We start from the raw sequence: 18,708 nt of genomic DNA, 5'->3' as shown, positions 1-18,708 counted from the left end.
AGACTGAAATGTTTTCCCATTCCTCCTTGCAGCTCGAGCTCAGTGAGGTTGGATGGAGAGCATTTGTGAACAGCAGTTTTCAGTTCTTTCCACAGATTCTCGATTGGATTCAGGTCTGGACTTTGACTTGGCCATTCTAACACCTGGATATGTTTATTTTTGAACCATTCCATTGTAGATTTTGCTTTATGTTTTGGATCATTGTTTTGTTGGAAGACAAATCTCCGTCCCAGTCTCAGGTCTTTTGCAGACTCCATCAGGTTTTCTTCCAGAATGGTCCTGTATTTGGCTCCATCCATCTTCCCATCAATTTTAACCATCTTCCCTGTCCCTGCTGAAGAAAAGCAGGCCCAAACCATGATGCTGCCACCACCATGTTTGACAGTGGGGATGGCTGTTCAGGGTGATGAGCTGTGTTGCTTTTACGCCAAACATAACGTTTTGCATTGTTACCAAAAAGTTCAATTTTGGTTTCATCTGACCAGAGCACCTTCTTCCACGTTTGGTGTGTCTCCCAGGTGGCTTGTGGCAAACTTTAAACAACACTTTTTATGGATATCTTTAAGAAATGGCTTTCTTCTTGCCACTCTTCCATAAAGGCCAGATTTGTGCAATATACGACTGATTGTTGTCCTATGGACAGAGTCTCCCACCTCAGCTGTAGATCTCTGCAGTTCATCCAGAGTGATCATGGGCCTCTTGGCTGCATCTCTGATCAGTCTTCTTGTATGAGCTGAAAGTTTAGAGGGACTGCCAGGTCTTGGTAGATTTGCAGTGGTCTGATACTCCTTCCATTTCAATATTATCGCTTGCACAGTGCTCCTTGGGATGTTTAAAGCTTGGGAAATCTTTTTGTATCCAAATCCGGCTTTAAACTTCTTCACAACAGTATCTCGGACCTGCCTGATGTGTTCCTTGTTCTTCATGATGCTCTCTGCGCTTTTAACGGACCTCTGAGACTATCACAGTGCAGGTGCATTTATACGGAGACTTGATTACACACAGGTGGATTGTATTTATCATCATTAGTCATTTAGGTCAACATTGGATCATTCAGAGATCCTCACTGAACTTCTGGAGAGAGTTTGCTGCACTGAAAGTAAAGGGGCTGAATAATTTTGCACGCCCAATTTTTCAGTTTTTGATTTGTTAAAAAAGTTTGAAATATCCAATAAATGTCGTTCCACTTCATGATTGTGTCCCACTTGTTGATTCTTCACAAAAAAATACAGTTTTATATCTTTATGTTTGAAGCCTGAAATGTGGCAAAAGGTCGCAAAGTTCAAGGGGGCCGAATACTTTCGCAAGGCACTGTATAAGTGAACTGTAAATGCGTGTTTCCTAATTGTTTGTCTGAAGAGTTTACAATGAAAGTTGTATGAAGGCTATTGTTGATTGTAGCTTTAAGTTTACTATAGTTCTTCCAGACTTGAAGAATCCAAGTCACATTCCAGCCAGTGCAGGCTACCACCACTATATTGAACTTTGCCTCAAAGGATACTAACTCCTAGACCTGTGCAACTGTGCTTTGTCTGTTTTTTTGTGACATGGTTGGCTCCTACATCCTTGAATTGTTTCATCCTGTTTTGCCAAACTGTTTTTAACTGATAACAATAAGCATCCAACAACAACAAAAAATCTATATAAAATGACAAACCAGGAAAACAATGTATGCATTTATTTTATTGGTGTTGTGGTACAGTAGTATCAATGGCATTTAAAAATAATAATTCCATGGTTGAAAAGGGTCAATATTACTTTAGTACAGTATGTTAAGTAAACCTGTTTTGGCTCAGGTGTAAGTTCCTACTGATACAGCCTGAATCTTTTAAGTCTCTTGTTTATGATTTTAATCCAACATCAGTTTGCCATTCGAATCCCTGTTTATACCTGGTGTTAACATGGGTCCTGTGTCTTGATCTTGTCCATATTCTGATTGTGACCATTTCTAGACCCGTGTATAATATTACAATTATTGATGGTGATTCTTCCTGACTACCTCCAGAGGCCATCGAGGACTAATTGTATCTTTATTTTACAAGTGTAAACAGATCTGGATTGTCAAACAATTAATAGTCCTTCTAAAATCATTGATTCAAGGGATCAATATGTCTTAACATTGGGAATCTCATAATTTGAATACAGGGAGGGACTAGGGTTCAAAATATACCTTTTGAGAAAGGTCATTGGCATGGCAAGACTTGAACCTGTGACCTTGTGGTCCTAGCCCACAGCACCAGCAGGGAGGGCACCATTATTGTTTTTGTACATTTTATAAAGCTGTTCATTCCTTTTGTCATTTTAGAATGTCAGATAACATTTAAGTAGTTTGGAAAACAAAAGCCGCATTGGGATGCAACCTGTTTAACACCCTCCCACAAGCAGTCCACCTCCCTGAAACACTTGTCTTTACTTGTAAACTCCACCCACTGACATTTCACTAAGCTCTGCCCACGGAACTTTCATCGAACCAATCAATTTGTCCCCGGCTACCTCGAGGTGGTCAGGAAGATCTGTTCACAATTAATTATTGTCTACACTGGTCTAGAAATGTGGTCAAGATCAAGATTGCATGTTGGCACCAGATATAGAACAGGGCTAGAATGACTGAGTTTCACCAAAACGACAAGGGCATTGAGGACACTATCCCTTGTGTGTCAAGTCCAATCTAGAAAAGGTTTTTTTTTTTATTAAAAAGTATTTGGCAATTTAAAGAACAATCACTTGTCCCATGGCATGGTGCCCATCACATTTATTATGCAATATTACATTGAAGAGCCATATTAGTTCGTATTTTCAATTTAGATGTGATCGTAACTTAAGCTCAACCACCACAATTAAAATATGCATTGGCTCAATTTGTCTGAGGTTATTTAATTTAGACTTCCCCCAAAACAAGCTACATGTAAAAAAGCAAGATGCTTCTACCATATCCAGTTTACTGGTATGTTAACTTTCCTGGACAATCAGTCCTGAGTTTTGGCCTCCTGGTTCCTAGTTTTGATGTGATCAATGAACTGCAACAAGTTCTCTTAAAGTCAAATATTCTTTCAACTGCACAACTCAAATATAGTGAGTTCAAGGTTCATTGCTTAATCACGACTAATATATTCAACCAGACCATATTTTTCTAAATAAGAATTAAGCTCCGCCCAGAAAAAAGTATATAAAATACAAAAAAAAGGAAAAACAAAAGGCACCTCTGTATGTCCCCCTACTGTTAATGTGTTCCAACATCCCCCTCCACCATCTAAATAACAAAACAAGTTAAACAAATCACTTTCGTACAGAAAACAAATGAGGATTTTTCTGTCACCCGCAATGGCACTTACTTATGGGTTAAAACCAGCTTTTATACACAAGACAATAACCTTATTTTTTTAATCATCAAGATAGTTTCCTGTTCAACAGGATTCTACTTCATCAGCTTAAAATAAACCAAAAAAGGAATCGCTCCTTTAGCGTTGAATGATACAGAAAGTGCTACCAGCCATCTGTGGAGAATCAATTATCAAAACTATTGATAAGTCATATTCTATACGAAGGTTAGCAGTAGAAGAATGGCCCTGCTGATCACCAGACATCTTATATGTTCCTTGTAAGATCAAATGTAGAGTTGTCATGTCAGAGGACCTACTACAGTGTTGAAACATAACTTAAGTGTAAATAGTGGAAGTACAACCACAGGAGTAAGACTAGCAGGGAATGTGAGTCTGAAGAGGAGTTCTACGGAACATTTGAGAATACCATTTTGATCCTCTAATAGGGAAATAGCAATTCCTATGATTCTGGATACTTCAGTTGTACTGTGGTTAGATTAGGAGAGTATTATAAAGAAGTCAGAACTATCTAGCTGGCTCGTGCCTGCAAGTGGCAATGAAAAGAACATTTTCAAAAAAAGATTTGCGCAATTAAAGTGATGACCAGTGGTCTCCACAGCTCACTCAGCCAATCACCTAAAAGGTCTCTAAGCATTGGTTCCCTCCAAGAGAGGAAATCCCCTTCCCGTTGTGGAACACTACACACTAATAAGAAAAGGGTTCATTTAAAAGTAAAAACAATGGAAAAAAAATCTGTGATTAAGAACTATTCTCAGCAAAGTTTAAGGAACCAAGAAAAATAATGTCTTTGATATTAAGAAATTGAATCATTATTGTCAATGTATTTTTGTCGACAATAAAAAGTAAAGGTTAGGGTAAAGGTCATAGCTAAGGGGAAGGGTTTTGGGGACGAATGGGGGTAAGGTTTTAAGAGGCGGGTTTCTTTAGGTCTCGGATCTGTTTGATTAGGTAGGTCTTCTCGTCGTTGAATTGCTCGTCGTCCATGCGGTCCTTCTGGAAGTTGCTAAGGAAGTCGATGAGTTTGGGCTGGTTCTTCAGCAGGATGTCTATGATGGGCTGCGTCTTGTTGGGGTTCGCCACAAACACCTGGGTGGAGGGGTCAGCCTGTCAGCTCTGTACATTACATTGATATCGGCAATTACATTCTAGTAAGAACCCAATTGTAATGCCATGGAATGTTTGGGGCCAACATGGAACAGCTCAGGGAACGGCTTTTGTGTCGTACCTTGAAGACGTGGAAGGCCTCAAATTGTATGTTAGGGCTCTTGTCCCTCAGTAGGTTCATCATCAGCTTCAGGTTCTCAGGCTTGCTGATGTACCGGGTCATCACTGTGAAGTTATGCCTGTCCAACAGAAGCTCTCCCAACAACTACATAAACACACACAAAGACCAGAGTATGCAAATGTTTACTATGAAGCAAGATAATCAACACCATAATAGCATGCAAAGTTTTAGTCCATAAATAATCCATATAAAATGTGAATAATTGAACACACCTTTAATGACTGTCTCTTTGTCACATAGTTATCAGAGTGTAATAACTTCTCATACTGGTCAAAGATCTGCAAAGATATAAAGGAACAGGCTGAGGGGTGGCTGCATCTCAACAGTCAAGTGGCTCAAAATAAATTCACATTTAAAAAAATAAAAAAACAGAATTAAATAGGTGTTTCAGATTGTTAAATGGGATGGAATGTCTGTTGAAGTTGATATATTCTCTAACATATCTCAGTCAGGTCTAAAAGGGCCCTTATCAGGTGTGCTGTTTGGGCCAGTGTGTGTGTGTGATATGCCTCCAGCGGCCTTTGGCATGAAAGCAGCCTTCTGTAACCTAGTGCGGCCCAGTGTAGAGTAGTGTCTGGTCTGTAACCCGAGCAGCCTCCAGCCGGCCTGTCTGCTCTCCACTGGGGTCTTCCCTGAGCCCCACACTACAACCAACAGACAAGGTGGTCTTATGCAAGCAGGGAAAGCCAGTGACCACAGATGCCTGGAGTGTATGTGGCTAGTGTGTTAAGGGTGGTATAAATGCACTCATTCATTGTAGAGAATGGGTCATCAATCAACATGTTTTGTTTATCGGTACACACACTTCAGTGTATTCATCTGGTAAATGGCAATGAGAGTACGAGTGCGTGACGTCGTAAATGCATTCACCCATTCCTTCACGAATTCTGTCAAGAGGGCAGAGGGTGTAACAACAAAAAACATTTTCTTTCCATGAAGTCCATCTGATAAAAGGTAAATGCTCCCAGGGCAGCAGAATGTTGAACATATCACTTACGGCATCATAATTCTGTTCTAGATATTCAGCTACCAGGACCTTGTGTCTTGTGAGCAGGTCCTGTGAATGGGGGAGGAAACGTGCCCACTTTAATTCACACAAAAACCAACATTGCATATCATCTGCTGCATCGAATCATTTCTGATCTATACATTTTGTCAACTCTCAAACAAATGGGCATGGACAGATACAACAGTAATGTAAAGATTAGCATATCATCTCGGCACATCCTAGTCTTATTAACATGGGTTTAATACAATGTTTTTCCAGGACCCAAAGATGCTTTCAAATCTTGTGTAATCTGACCTTGAAGGTGGCGAAAGCGTCTGAGGCGATGTCGAAGGTCTCCATCTCTACGTAATTGAAGAAGTGCTGGAAGTGTTCTGAGTGGAGAACCAGCTTGGCCAGTGGCTCGTGTCTGATACACTCCCTCAGCATGATGCCACAGTTCAGTGCAGACCCAGGGGTCTCATACCTGCAGGAAGAGGGACACACGCAGACATCACTGAGTATCATACCAATGGCTGTGGTCAGCTGTGGTACATGGAGAGTGTGTGTGAGAGAAACTCACCCTTTTTGCAGCACAAATAGCACCTCTTGGTGAGAGCAGAAGTACTCGACAGTGGGGCTGCGGGTGCCAATCTGCCTCCGCAGGATGTTGTTGAAGATCTGACACACGTCCTTCTTCCCCTGGGGACATGCAATGGAAAACGTTTAAAAACGAAAGCCTCCTTGTTTCAGACTGTTTTCTTCCATTTGGTGCCTAATGAACACGACCCTGATGGTCCGGCTTTGGCTCAGTCTCACCTCAAAGTCGATGACCTGCAGGTTTTCCACCAGGGAGATGAGCAGGCCGCTGTTGTAGAGCTCCTGGGCCAACTGGGCCACCGTCTCTGTGTGAGGCTCCTTGTCACCGGTCCCATATAGTATCTCCTTCATGGCCACAAGACACTTAGACACCTCCTCTGATGCCTGGGACAGGGACACCAGTTAGACACACAGGCACAATATGTATTTTAACAATATTGCTGCTAATAATGTTATGCGGTTTACAAAAAAACTGCCATGGTATTATACTTGAGTTGACCACAAGAGGGAGACATTTAATTGACTACTTATGGAGGTACAGCTCTGTACAGCTCTGTAGACACTTATGTCTCAGCCTCAGGCCCAATCATAACTATTGACTTTCTCTGGATATCAGCATTGCATATGACAGGAGTGGACTGTATTGAGATCACTATAGCCTGGCTGTGTGTGGAAGCAGCCTGGTTAGAGCTGAAGCAGTACCAGCCCAGAGCCAGGTTACTGGGAGTTCTGTCTGGACAGCCCCTCTCTAACAGTCCCATGGTGGAGAGGACCTTTACAGCTGGGTGTCAATGAAGGAACGGCCAGGCAGCGATGCTACTTTCACAGCCCAGTGTCAGCTAGAGGCGCACCGTAATAATAACCACACCAACTGACTGATCGGATCAAATAGAAGGAGGTACACCGAGGACCCAACACAACACCTGCTTGTGGGCCTTTTCTAAGGGAAGTACTGGTTTGTGTGGTGAGGACAATTATAAGGACTTGTGTTGTAAGGATTTGTTGTAAGGATTTGTGTTGTAAGGATTTGTTCTCAGCCTCCAGTATTTATGCTGCAGTAGTTTATGTGTCGGGGGGCTGGGGTCAGTTTGTTATATCTGGAGTACTTCTCCTGTCCTATTCGGTGTCCTGTGTGAATCTAAGTGTGCGTTCTCTAATTCTCTCCTTCTCTCTTTCTTTCTCTCTCTCGGAGGACCTGAGCCCTAGGACCATGCCCCAGGACTACCTGACATGATGACTCCTTGCTGTCCCCAGTCCACCTGGCCATGCTGCTGTTCCAGTTTCAACTGACCTGAGCCCTAGGACCATGCCCCAGGACTACCTGACATGATGACTCCTTGCTGTCCCCAGTCTACCTGGCCATGCTGCTGCTCCAGTTTCAACTTCCACCTGACTGTGCTGCTGCTCTAGTTTCAACTGTTCTGCCTTATTATTATTCGACCATGCTGGTCATTTATGAACATTGAACATCTTGGCCATGTTCTGTTATAATCTCCACCCGGCACAGCCAGAAGAGGACTGGCCACCCCACATAGCCTGGTTCCTCTCTAGGTTTCTTCCTAGGTATTGGCCTTTCTAGGGAGTTTTTCCTAGCCACCGTGCTTCTACACCTGCATTGCTTGCTGTTTGGGGTTTTAGGCTGGGTTTCTGTACAGCACTTTGAGATATCAGCTGATGTACGAAGGGCTATATAAATAAATTTGATTTGATTTGATTTGTTTAGTGAGGATTCGTGGTGTAAGGACTCGTGTTATGAAGACGCATCACACCTTATCTGTTTTCTTGTCTTGTTTGACCAGGATGGCCATGTTCTCCTTCAGAGTCCGGACGATGTCGGCGGGATTCTTGTGGGATTTACCGAACAGCGGCATGGTGGCTGGGCCTCTCCTCGGGTCTCTTCTGACAGCCTTAAAAACACACACAGGACACACATTCCACATAACACACACATTATACCCCATCTATCAATAACATGTAAATGACACAACTGGGTGGTTCGAGCCCTGAATGCTGATTGGCTGACAGCCGAGGTATATCAGACCGTATACCACGGGTACGACAAAACATTTATTTTTACTGCTCTAATTACGTTGGTAACCAGTTTCTAATAGCAATAAGGCACCTCAGGGGTTTGTGATATATGGCCAATATACCACAGCTAAGGGCTGTATCCGCGTTGCTTCATGCATAGGAACAGCCCTTAGCCCTGGTATATTGGCCATATATCACAAACCCCTAAGGTGCCAACACCCCCCCAGGCCACATTGCTTATTTATACCGTCCGTCTGATTGAAACTCAGTTTTTTTATCATGAAAAAACTATCAGTGGCAGATAATTTAAAAGTCCCAATTCAGAAAAAATGAATTGGAAGATGTGATGCTTCTCATTTCCCCAGATAGGATTCTCAGTCCAAACCGTATCCTTCGGGAAAATACATACACACACTACCATTCAAAAGTTTGGGGTCACTTCTGTCTTGTTTTTGAAAGAAAAATCTCATTTTTTGTCCATTAAAATAATAAATTGATCAGAAATACAGTGTAGACATTGTTAATGTTGTAAATAACTTTTGTAGCTGGAAACGGCTGATATTTAACGGAATATCTACATAGGCGTACAGAGGCCCATTATCAGCAACCATCACCCCTGTGTTTCTATGGCACGTTGTGTTTGCTAATCCAAGTTTAGAATTTTAATAGGCTAATTGATCATTAGAAAACCATTTTGAAATTATGTTAGCACAGCCCGAAAACTGTTGAGCTGATTAAAAGAAGCAATAAAACTGGCCTTCTTTAGACGAGTTGAGTTATCTAGAGCATCAGCATTTGTGGGTTCGATTACAGGATCAAAATGGCTAGAATCAAATAACTTTCTTCTGAAGCGCATCAGTCTATTATTGTTCTGAGAAAGGAAGGCTATTCCATGTTTACAAACACTACAGGAACAAGTATCCGTACCCATTGAATGCAGTGATCACAATAAAGTGGCTATATCCAGGAAAGCCAAAGTTCCAACAGCTGGGCCTAAAATAGTGTATAAGAGATTTAGCTGTGACTTATGTGGATGATGTTACAAAATATGTTTTGGTCTGATGTGATTCATGAGTAGCATCCAGACGCTGCACTTGATGAGTTTATGAAATTGCTTCTTCCAATTATAGATAAACACACACCTGTTAAGAAACTGACTGTTAAGGCTCCATGGATTCATGAGGAATTGAAAAACCCTATGGGTGAACGAGATGGGGCAAAAGGAGTGGCTAATAAGTCTGGCTGCACATCTGACTGGTTGACTTACTGCAAATTGAGAAATGTGTCTAAACTCAAAAAGAAGTAGAAACTGTATTATGAAGTCAAGATTTTTTTTTAAAGAATGATGGAAAAAAAACTAAATGAATTTAAGGGCAGAAAGACAAATTCAACTCCATCTTTCATCGAATAAAATGGCTTATTCATCACAAAACCATTTCATTTGGCGAATTATTTTGAATCATTACTTCATTGGCAAAGTGGGCAAACTTAGGCAGGAAATGCCAACAACGAAGAGGGAGCCATCATATTCATGCATAAAAAAACAAATAATGAAAGACAAGCATTGCATGTTTGAATTTTGTAAAGTTAGTGTGGGAGAGGTGGGGAAAAAATTAATGTTATCGATCAATAATGACAAACCTTGTGGCATTAACAACTTAGATGGAAAGCTACTGAGGATGGTAGCGGACTCTGTAGCCACTCATATCTGTCATATCTTTAATTCCGCTACCCAAGAATAGTAAAGCGGTCTTTACTTGGTCAAACAGCAGACCTATAAGCTTGCTGCCAGCTCTTAGCAAACTGTTGGGAAAAAAATGTGTTTGACCAAATACATTGCTATTTCTCTGTGAACAAACTAACAACAGACTTTCAGCATGCTTATAGAGAAGGAAACTCAACATGTACTGCACTGACAAATGATAATATGAAGATTGTGGGAGCTGTACTGTTAGATTTCAGTGCTGCCTTTGATATTATTGACCATGAACTGTTGTTGAACCTCAGCTCAGTTTTCAATCTCCGCTCTAAATCCACAATATGGCATTCTTTAATGGAAGCTTCTCTAATGTCAAACATGTAAAGTGTGGTGTACCGCAGGGCAGCTCTCTAGGCCCTCTACTCTTTTTTTGAAAATCCTAAATTGTTTGCATAGTCAATTTACACAAGCTTTGGCACACACTTACCCCACCAGACATGCCACCAGGGGTCTTTTCACTGTCCCCAAATCCAGAACAAATTCAAGAAAACGTACTCTATTATATAGAGCCATTATTGCATGGAACTCCATTCCATCTCATATTGCTCAAATAAACAGCAAACCCCCTTTAAAAAAATAGACAAAGAAACACCTCACAGCACAACGCCTCTCCCCTATTTGACCTAGATAGTTGGTGTATGCGTTGAAATGTAGGCTACTTGTGCCTTTAAAAGAAAATGTATGTAGTTCTGTTCTTGTCTATTAATGTTCTGTATTATGTCATGTTTCAAGTTGTGTGCCCCCCAGGAAGAGTAGCTGCTTTTGCAACAGCTAATGGGGATACTAATAAAATCCCAAAATACCACTGCGGTCCAACTCATCCCAAACCATCTCAATTGGGTTGAGGTCAGGTGATTATGGAGGCCAGGTCCTCTAATGCAGCACTCCATCACTCTCCTTCTTGGTAAAATATCCCTTTCACAGTCTGGAGGTGTGTTGGGTCATTGTCCTGTTGAAAAATAAATGATAGTGGGACTAAGTGCAAACCAGATGTGTTGGCATATTGCTGCAGAATGCTGTGGTAGCCATGCTGGTTCAGCGTCACCAGAAAAGCTCCCCCACAACGTCACACCTCCTGCGGAGATCATCCGTTCACCTACTCCGCGTCTCACAAAGACAGAGCGGTTGGAACCAAAAATCTCAAATTTGGACTCCAACCAAAGGACAGATTTCCACTGGTCAGATTTACTCTGGGTCTTCTCTTCCTTTCTTGTGGTGGTCCTCATGAAAGCCAGTTTCATCATAGCGCTTGATGGTTTTTGCGACTGCACTTGAAGAAACTTTCAAAGTTCTTGAAATGTTCCGAATTGACTGACCATCACATCTTAAAGTAATGATGGACTGTCGTCTGTCTGTTTATTTGAGCTGTTCTTGCCATAATATGGACTTGGTCTTTTACCAAATAGGGCTCTCTTTTGTATATCACCGCTACCTTGTTACAACACAACTGATTGGCTCAAACGCATTTATTAATGAAAGAAATTCCACAAATTAGCTTTTAACAAGTGCATTCCAGGTGACTACCCCATGAAGCTGGTTGAGAGAATGCCAACAGTGTGTAAGCTATGATCCCTTATTGATGTCACTTGTTAAATCCACTTCAATCAATATAGATGGGGAGGAGACAGGTTAAAGAAGGAATTTTAAGCCTTCGGACAATTGAGATTGATTGTCTATGTTTGCTATTCAGAGGTTGAATGGACAAGACAAAAGATTGAAGTGCCTTTGAACGGGGTATGGTAGTAGGTGCCAGGCACAGTGGTTTGTGTCAAGAACTGCAACGCTGCTGGGTTTTTCACAACAGTTTCCTGTGTGTTTCAAGAATATTCCACCACACAAAGGACATCCAGCCAACTTGACACAACTGTGGGAAGCATTGGAGTCAACATGGTTCAGCATCCCTGTGGAACGCTTTCAACACCTTGTCGAGTCCATGCCCCGAAGAATTGAGGTACAAGCCAATATTAGGGAGGTGTTCTTAATGTTTTGTACACTCAGTGTATATCACACGTTATAAACTGGGTGGTTCGAGCCCTGAATGCTGAAAACTGGTATATCACAGGTATGACAAACCATATTTTTACTGTTCTAATTAGTTCGGTAACCAGTTTATAATAGCAATAAGGCATCTCGGGGGTTTGTGGTATATGATCAATAAACCACGGCTAAGGGTTGTATCCAGGCACTCCACATTGCGTTTTTGCATAAGAACAGCTTTTAGCCGTGGTATATTGCCCCCCCCCCCCCCCCCCCCCCGAGCCTTAATTATACCATATATCAGTGTACCACAGGCATTTCTCCCCTTACTTGACATGAGGTGCATCTGAAGTATCTTCTTCTAATCTCCTCCAGTTCATCTACATTGATGTGAAATGAACAAACAAAAGCCTGCATCCCCTGAGGGTGTCCCAGACCAGGACTGAAGAACATTAGTGATGGAGGAGATGAGACAAGGAGAGGAAGGCAATTGTATTGAGATACACCCACAGAAAGAAGAGCGCAGTCTTCCCCCTGGGATCTCGCAGTGATTTATAAAAGGGCATAAGCAATACCCGCTTACGCTGAGTCAGACTACACTCTGCACACCTCACTGCATTCATGGTTGTCATGACAACAAAACAAAAGGCAGCCAGAGGACAGATAATAGGTGTGTGCATTTCATCACTCAAGAGGATGTCTCAACAATGTGCGTCCGAAATACTGAAATAGCCTACTCATGGCCAGTGTAAAGTTAGGACAACTCCGTTTGAGATTTAGGACTCCAATGGTTCGCCATGTTGGCACCTAGCGTTCTAACACAGTTTACATTCTAGCAAGAATCTTACAACATTATTGTCATGGTGTTTGACGCCAACATGAAGGATAACCTAGCTGCTGAAAAAAACTCAGAGAGAGAGAGAGTGTGAGGGAGAGGGTGGGGGTGAGTATAACTTGTGACTGTTAATCCTTAGTGCTGAGCGTGACGGTATTACCTCCATTCCTCCCAAAACAGAACAGACAAACTGATGTCAGGAGCTTGTCACTTTGATCACTATCCACAGCAAGAGACTAGTCAGTGGACTGCATCACTCACAGCCTTGCACATCATATAGAGCAGATGGGATTCCCTATTCCTTTTTTCTTCATGCAAGAAAATGTCTGTTCTACACTATCCATTTCTATCTGGATGTTTGGTAGCCTTGCAGTCACCCCTGAAAAAGCCCCAGCGCAAAACGCAGGACAGTGAACTAACGAAAATCCTATTCCTATCCCACTCACTGACTACAAGCAAGAAAGGAGCCCCCTCTCTACCCAAAACCGCTCTCCCCACCCAGACCTGTTCAAAAAACTGCATTTCCCATGAAGCTGTGAGGTAAACACAGTATAAGTAGTATCTTTGGCTCTGCAATGTTGGAAAAGTAAGTAAGCATTTCACTGTTAGTCCCACACCTGTTGTTTACGAAGCATGTGATAAATAACATTTGATTTGATTAATGCAACTTTAATAACAACCCATCAATCAGAATTAAACAAGAATGAGGCTAAATGTCTCTGGACAGGCAACTGCATGAGTCCATAATGGAAGGGATAATCCTGATTCAGACACGCCACAACATGCTCAACCAGGAAATAAAAGGCTGCTAGCCTACTTTATAAACATACCACAAAGCCTACGGATATGAGGAGCGATTGGATGAAACCAAGGATCCTGGATGTAGCCTAGGCCCAGTTGGACAAAATTCACAGACTTGGGTTCATTATCGGATGTCTAGTAACAGACTAGGGGCCTACAGTATGTAATATTTTACAAATAAACTGATTTTCCCTGGATTATCTGTAACCTTAACCTGGTCTAATGTAGCCTAGAAGGACAGAGTTGTGTAACAGAAATATCCTATGTATACAATCTACAGTATATGTGATCCTTTTTAGAGCATGGTGCTTGTGACGCCAGGGTAGTGGGTTCGATTCCCGGGACCACCCATACGTAAAATATATGCACACATGACTAAGTTGCTTTGGATAAAATAATCTGTTAAAATGGCACATATTAATATTGATTTCCCTCATGATAGATTACGGAGATGTAATTTATAGATCGGCAGGTAAGGGTGCTCTCGAGCAGATAGATGATCTTTACCATTCGGCCATCAAATTTGCCACCAACGCTCCTTATAGGGCATATCACTGCACTCTATACTCCTCTGCAAACTGGTCATTGCTGTATACCCGTCGCAAGACCCACTGGTTGATGCTTATTTATAAAAACCCTCTTAGGCCTCACTCCCCCCTATCTGAGATATCTACTGCAGCCCTCATCCTCCACATACAACACCCGTTCTGCCAGTCACACTCTGTTAAAGGTCCCCAAAGCACACACATCCCTGGATCGCTCCTCTTTTCAGTTCGCTGCAGCTAGCAACTGGAACGAGCTGCAACAAACACTCAAACTGGACAGTTTTATCTCAATCTCTTCATTCAAAGACTCAATCATGGACACTCTTACTGACAGTTGTGGCTGTTTTGCGTGATGTATTGTTGTCTCTACCTTCTTGCCCTTTGTGCTGTTGTCTGTGCCCAATAATGTTTGTACCATGTTTTGTGTTGCTACTGTGTTGTCATGTGTTGCTGCCTTGCTATGTTGTTGTCTTAGGTCTCTCTTTATGTAGTGTTGTGTCGTCTCTCGTCGTGATGTGTTTTGTCCTATATTTATATTTTATTTATTTTTAATCCCAGCCCCCATCCCCGCAGGAGGCCTTTTGCCTTTTGGTAGGCCGTCATTGTAAATAAGAATTTGTTCTTAACTGACTCGCCTAGTTAAATAAGGGTTAAATAAATACATATACATAAATATTTGTCATGGGCCTAGAACAGCAAGGTTGTTATCCTGTACTGACACTAGAGCTGGGACGATAAACTGAAAATGATCGACACTGACCACTTATCGTGAACATTTTGCTGATATCGGTCATTACATAAATAACCTATTGGGTCCTACTAGAGAAATGGGAATTATGAAATTAAATAAGTTTGCTAATATGGGATATTGTTTATGGGACAAGTGATAGCTATAACATTCAAAGTAGGTGTAGTAGTTATGGGTAATAAAAAATAATAACTGTGGTACACATTAAATGCTATAAACGTATCGTTAAATGTATTGTTATCGTGATAATTCAATGAATTTAGCTTAATATGGATTTTTAGCCATATCGCCCAGCGCTAACAGACACCCTGGTATCACATAGCATATTACATTAACCTGTCCTACCGTCACCCTGGTATTACGTAGCATATTACATTAACCTCATCTAACCAACACCCTGGTATCACATAGCATATTACATTAACCTCATCTAACCGACACCCTGGTATTACAGTTGAATAAACTAACCTCATCTAACCGACACCCTGGTATTACATAGCATATTACATTAACCTCATCTAACCGACACCCTGGTATTACATAGCATATTACATTAACCTCATCTAACCAACACCCTGGTATTACAGTTGAATAAACTAACCTCATCTAACCGACACCCTGGTATCACATAGCATATTACATTAACCTCATCTAACCGACACCCTGGTATCACATAGCATATTTCATTAACCTCATCTAACCGACACCCTGGTATTACATAGCATATTACATTAACCTCATCTAACAATATCCTGGTATTACATAGCATATTACATTAACCTCATCTAACAATACCCTGGTATTACATAGCATATGACATTAACCTCATCTAACCGACACCCTGATATCACATAGCATATTACATTAACCTCATCTAACCGACACCCTGATATCACATAGCATATTACATTAACCTCATCTAACCGACACCCTGGTATTACATAGCATATTACATTAACCTCATCTAACCAAATATCTAGCATTGGTTGATTAGATGTGAAACTGGAAAATAGTTGATATACAGCCAGATAGTGCATTGTTTTCGTGACATTGTCAGCTAACCTAACTCTTTTTGACTCTATGCATACACACTACCCACACAGACACTCCGACACATACACACACTCACAGGGACACTGTCATCACACACACACACTCATCACATATCATCTATCCTGTTAACAAGTCACTTTACCCCTAACTATAAGTACATATCTACCTCGATTACCTCGTACCCCTGCACATCGGCTCGGTACTGGTACCCCATGTTTAGAGCCATCATGGCTCATTGTGGATTTATTCCGTGTGTCACAATTTTTTCTACTTTATTGTATTCTGCATTGTTGGGAAGGCCCATAAGCATTTCACTGTTAGTCTACACCTGTTGTTTACTAAGCACGTGACAATAAAAATAAGTTTACATGTCATCGATCCATTGATTCTAAGCCAACCCCGCCTGTTTTGCGCCATGGTTGCGAATGCATCGATTTTTTTGCTAAACAAGCTATAGGGAGTCAGTTTTAAATCATGAGAATGGTTACGGTAATAGGAGAGAGAGACTGAAGCAGGAGAGGGGAGAGGTACTGCCATTCACAGGGCCTGACATGATTCCATCTCCATCAGTCAAGACGGAGTCCAGTCCCAGAGCTCCATGAACAAACACACACAACCTCATCACAGACGCGAGGCAGAAAGAATACAGACGGAACAACTCAGAACTCTCAGACTGAATGCAAACAGAACCCAGACAAAACAAAGACTGATAGAACACTCCAATGGGTTGTTCTATTTCAGGAGATGTTCTGCAGCCATTTTGCCTGTTATCTTTATCATCAACCCACCATCATCATTCTGGCCTCTAATCACCCCTAACCACAGATAGATGGTCAGATATTTTCCAACCCCTAATGGTGAAGGCTATGATTGGGGGTAGGGTAATCTGGTCCTAGATCTGTGGTTAGAGCCAACACACAGTACATGGCGCTGCTGCTGAAATAAATCTCCCATAAGGCCTAGAGTTACCTAAAGTGGCACTGAGCATCATGACAGTCCCTGCACTGACTACATCACTGATGACATAAGCCTATGCAGCTTGTCAGACATGTCATAGGGTACTCTTTAAAAAAAATGGTGAGACACAATCTAACCTATGTGAGGTGCAGTCTGGGTGACAGTTGTTTATGTCTGGTCTAAGATTGTGAATTTTAGTAGCCAATCTGACACTTTCAAAACATACATTTACATCACACATCCTGTCTAATGACACAGACTGTCTGATTTAAAAATATGGAGGCACAAATAATTATGCATTAAAGCTGGAGAACACCAAACTAGTCTGGCTGGATAAATACATAAATTAATGAATAATAACAAAACAAGGAGCCAAACTAAAAATGTAACATGTTAGGTCAAGGTCCAATGTCTTTAAATTAAGTAATTATATACAAGACGAACATTTCGATGAAGTTGTTACTGGAGGCCTAATAGAGAATGACAGCTGGCGAGACAGTATAGCAGCCTATGCGACGGCCTCTCTCCGTCCCTTGGTGTTCCTATCCGACTGCACGGAAAGCAAAGCTCTGCTAGCGCTAAAGCAAAACAAACCCTGTACAAACAAAGCCAGACTTGACACATTCGATGTGTGACATTACGCTTACGCACTCTTGTCCTGTGTGTTAAAGGACCATAAAACATGTTTAGGGAAGAGCGTTCCCGGATGAAGGCGTCACAGGACATGTAGATTAATGTAGACACGCAGAAATAAAACAAATAAGACATGTGCGAATATGTCAACTATGGGATACACCCGTTTGGGGTTTTAAACTCCCTTTAAAGAATGGATGTCACATGCATAAATCGGATCGTTTAGCTAATGGTTTTACAGAAAAGCAGCTAAACAGATTGGCAATGGCTGCATTTAATTAAAGTAGCAAGATTGTTTCAAACTTGAATCGATTGAATACAATGTTATGGGCAGCATCAATTTGAAATATTTGAACAATCTCGTAAGGATCTAATAAATTACGGATACTTACGGTGCACGAGTCTATTTTGTATTTTTCTCTCGGATGTCTTTGCTGCTGTCTCGATTCTCAATGTAACCGAGCAGCTTTTTCTGGTCACGCCAGCGGTGTGTTGTATGCTGGGCAAAACGTCAGAGGAATATGTGTATGTGCGAATTAAAATGTACGGAATCTTTTAAGAAGGCAGTGCAGAATTCCATTTGGTCTGATTCGATATGAGCCACAGTCCCGGGATAGGCGGCGCACACTGAATATTTATCCACCAGCCCATTGGTCCTTTCCCCTGTGACGTTGAGGGATTTTCATATCCGGATCACAATATATATTTTTTTAGATTTCATAGATAGCAGCTATGCTCTAGAAAAACATGCTCGAACAATTTTTTGATTATGGCTGTGTTTTTTGTGTACAAATTATTTATAAATGGGAAAAAGTCAATTTGACCCTTAAACCGGTGAAACAAGATGGCCCTATTGCAATCAGTTACAGCTCACAAAACAGTATTCACCAAACCTCCGTGAACGCTGGAAATCACGCTTAGCAACTAGAGGTGAATAATACTATTTTCTACTAATATACACTCAATAAAATATTTCATAAAATATTTTTGGTAGAAGCCTAACTAGCCTAGCGTGGTGTTTTCTATTCATATACTGTACTGTTTATATGTTGTGTTATGTCAAAAATCACAAAAATATTGAAAATAAACTATTTCAAATGTATAGATTTTCAAACATGTCTAGGCTGGGAGTGTGAAAATCGACATTAAAATAACACA

The 18,708-nt window shown here is 41.3% G+C and overlaps 1 protein-coding gene across 1 annotated transcript; it reads right to left on the bottom strand.

Moving 5' to 3' along the window:
* Positions 1 to 1,663: 1,663 nt before the first annotated feature.
* On the bottom strand, positions 1,664 to 18,199 carry LOC109879663 (calcium-binding protein 39-like). Its single transcript, XM_020471827.2, has 9 exons — positions 17,943 to 18,199; positions 7,981 to 8,118; positions 6,431 to 6,595; positions 6,195 to 6,313; positions 5,930 to 6,098; positions 5,624 to 5,683; positions 4,839 to 4,904; positions 4,567 to 4,710; positions 1,664 to 4,427 (listed from the first exon to the last, which is right to left on the bottom strand). The coding sequence occupies exons 2-9, from the start codon at positions 8,080 to 8,082 to the stop codon at positions 4,248 to 4,250; spliced, it is 1,005 nt and encodes a 334-aa protein (XP_020327416.2). The 5' UTR covers positions 8,083 to 8,118; positions 17,943 to 18,199; the 3' UTR covers positions 1,664 to 4,247.
* Positions 18,200 to 18,708: the final 509 nt, after the last annotated feature.

Source organism: Oncorhynchus kisutch, linkage group LG16 (genome assembly GCF_002021735.2).
Source record: "Oncorhynchus kisutch isolate 150728-3 linkage group LG16, Okis_V2, whole genome shotgun sequence".
Taxonomy (NCBI): Eukaryota; Metazoa; Chordata; class Actinopteri; order Salmoniformes; family Salmonidae; genus Oncorhynchus; species Oncorhynchus kisutch.
The sequence above is the reverse complement of the archived record's forward strand: the minus strand, read 5'-3'. Positions and strand labels throughout refer to the sequence as shown.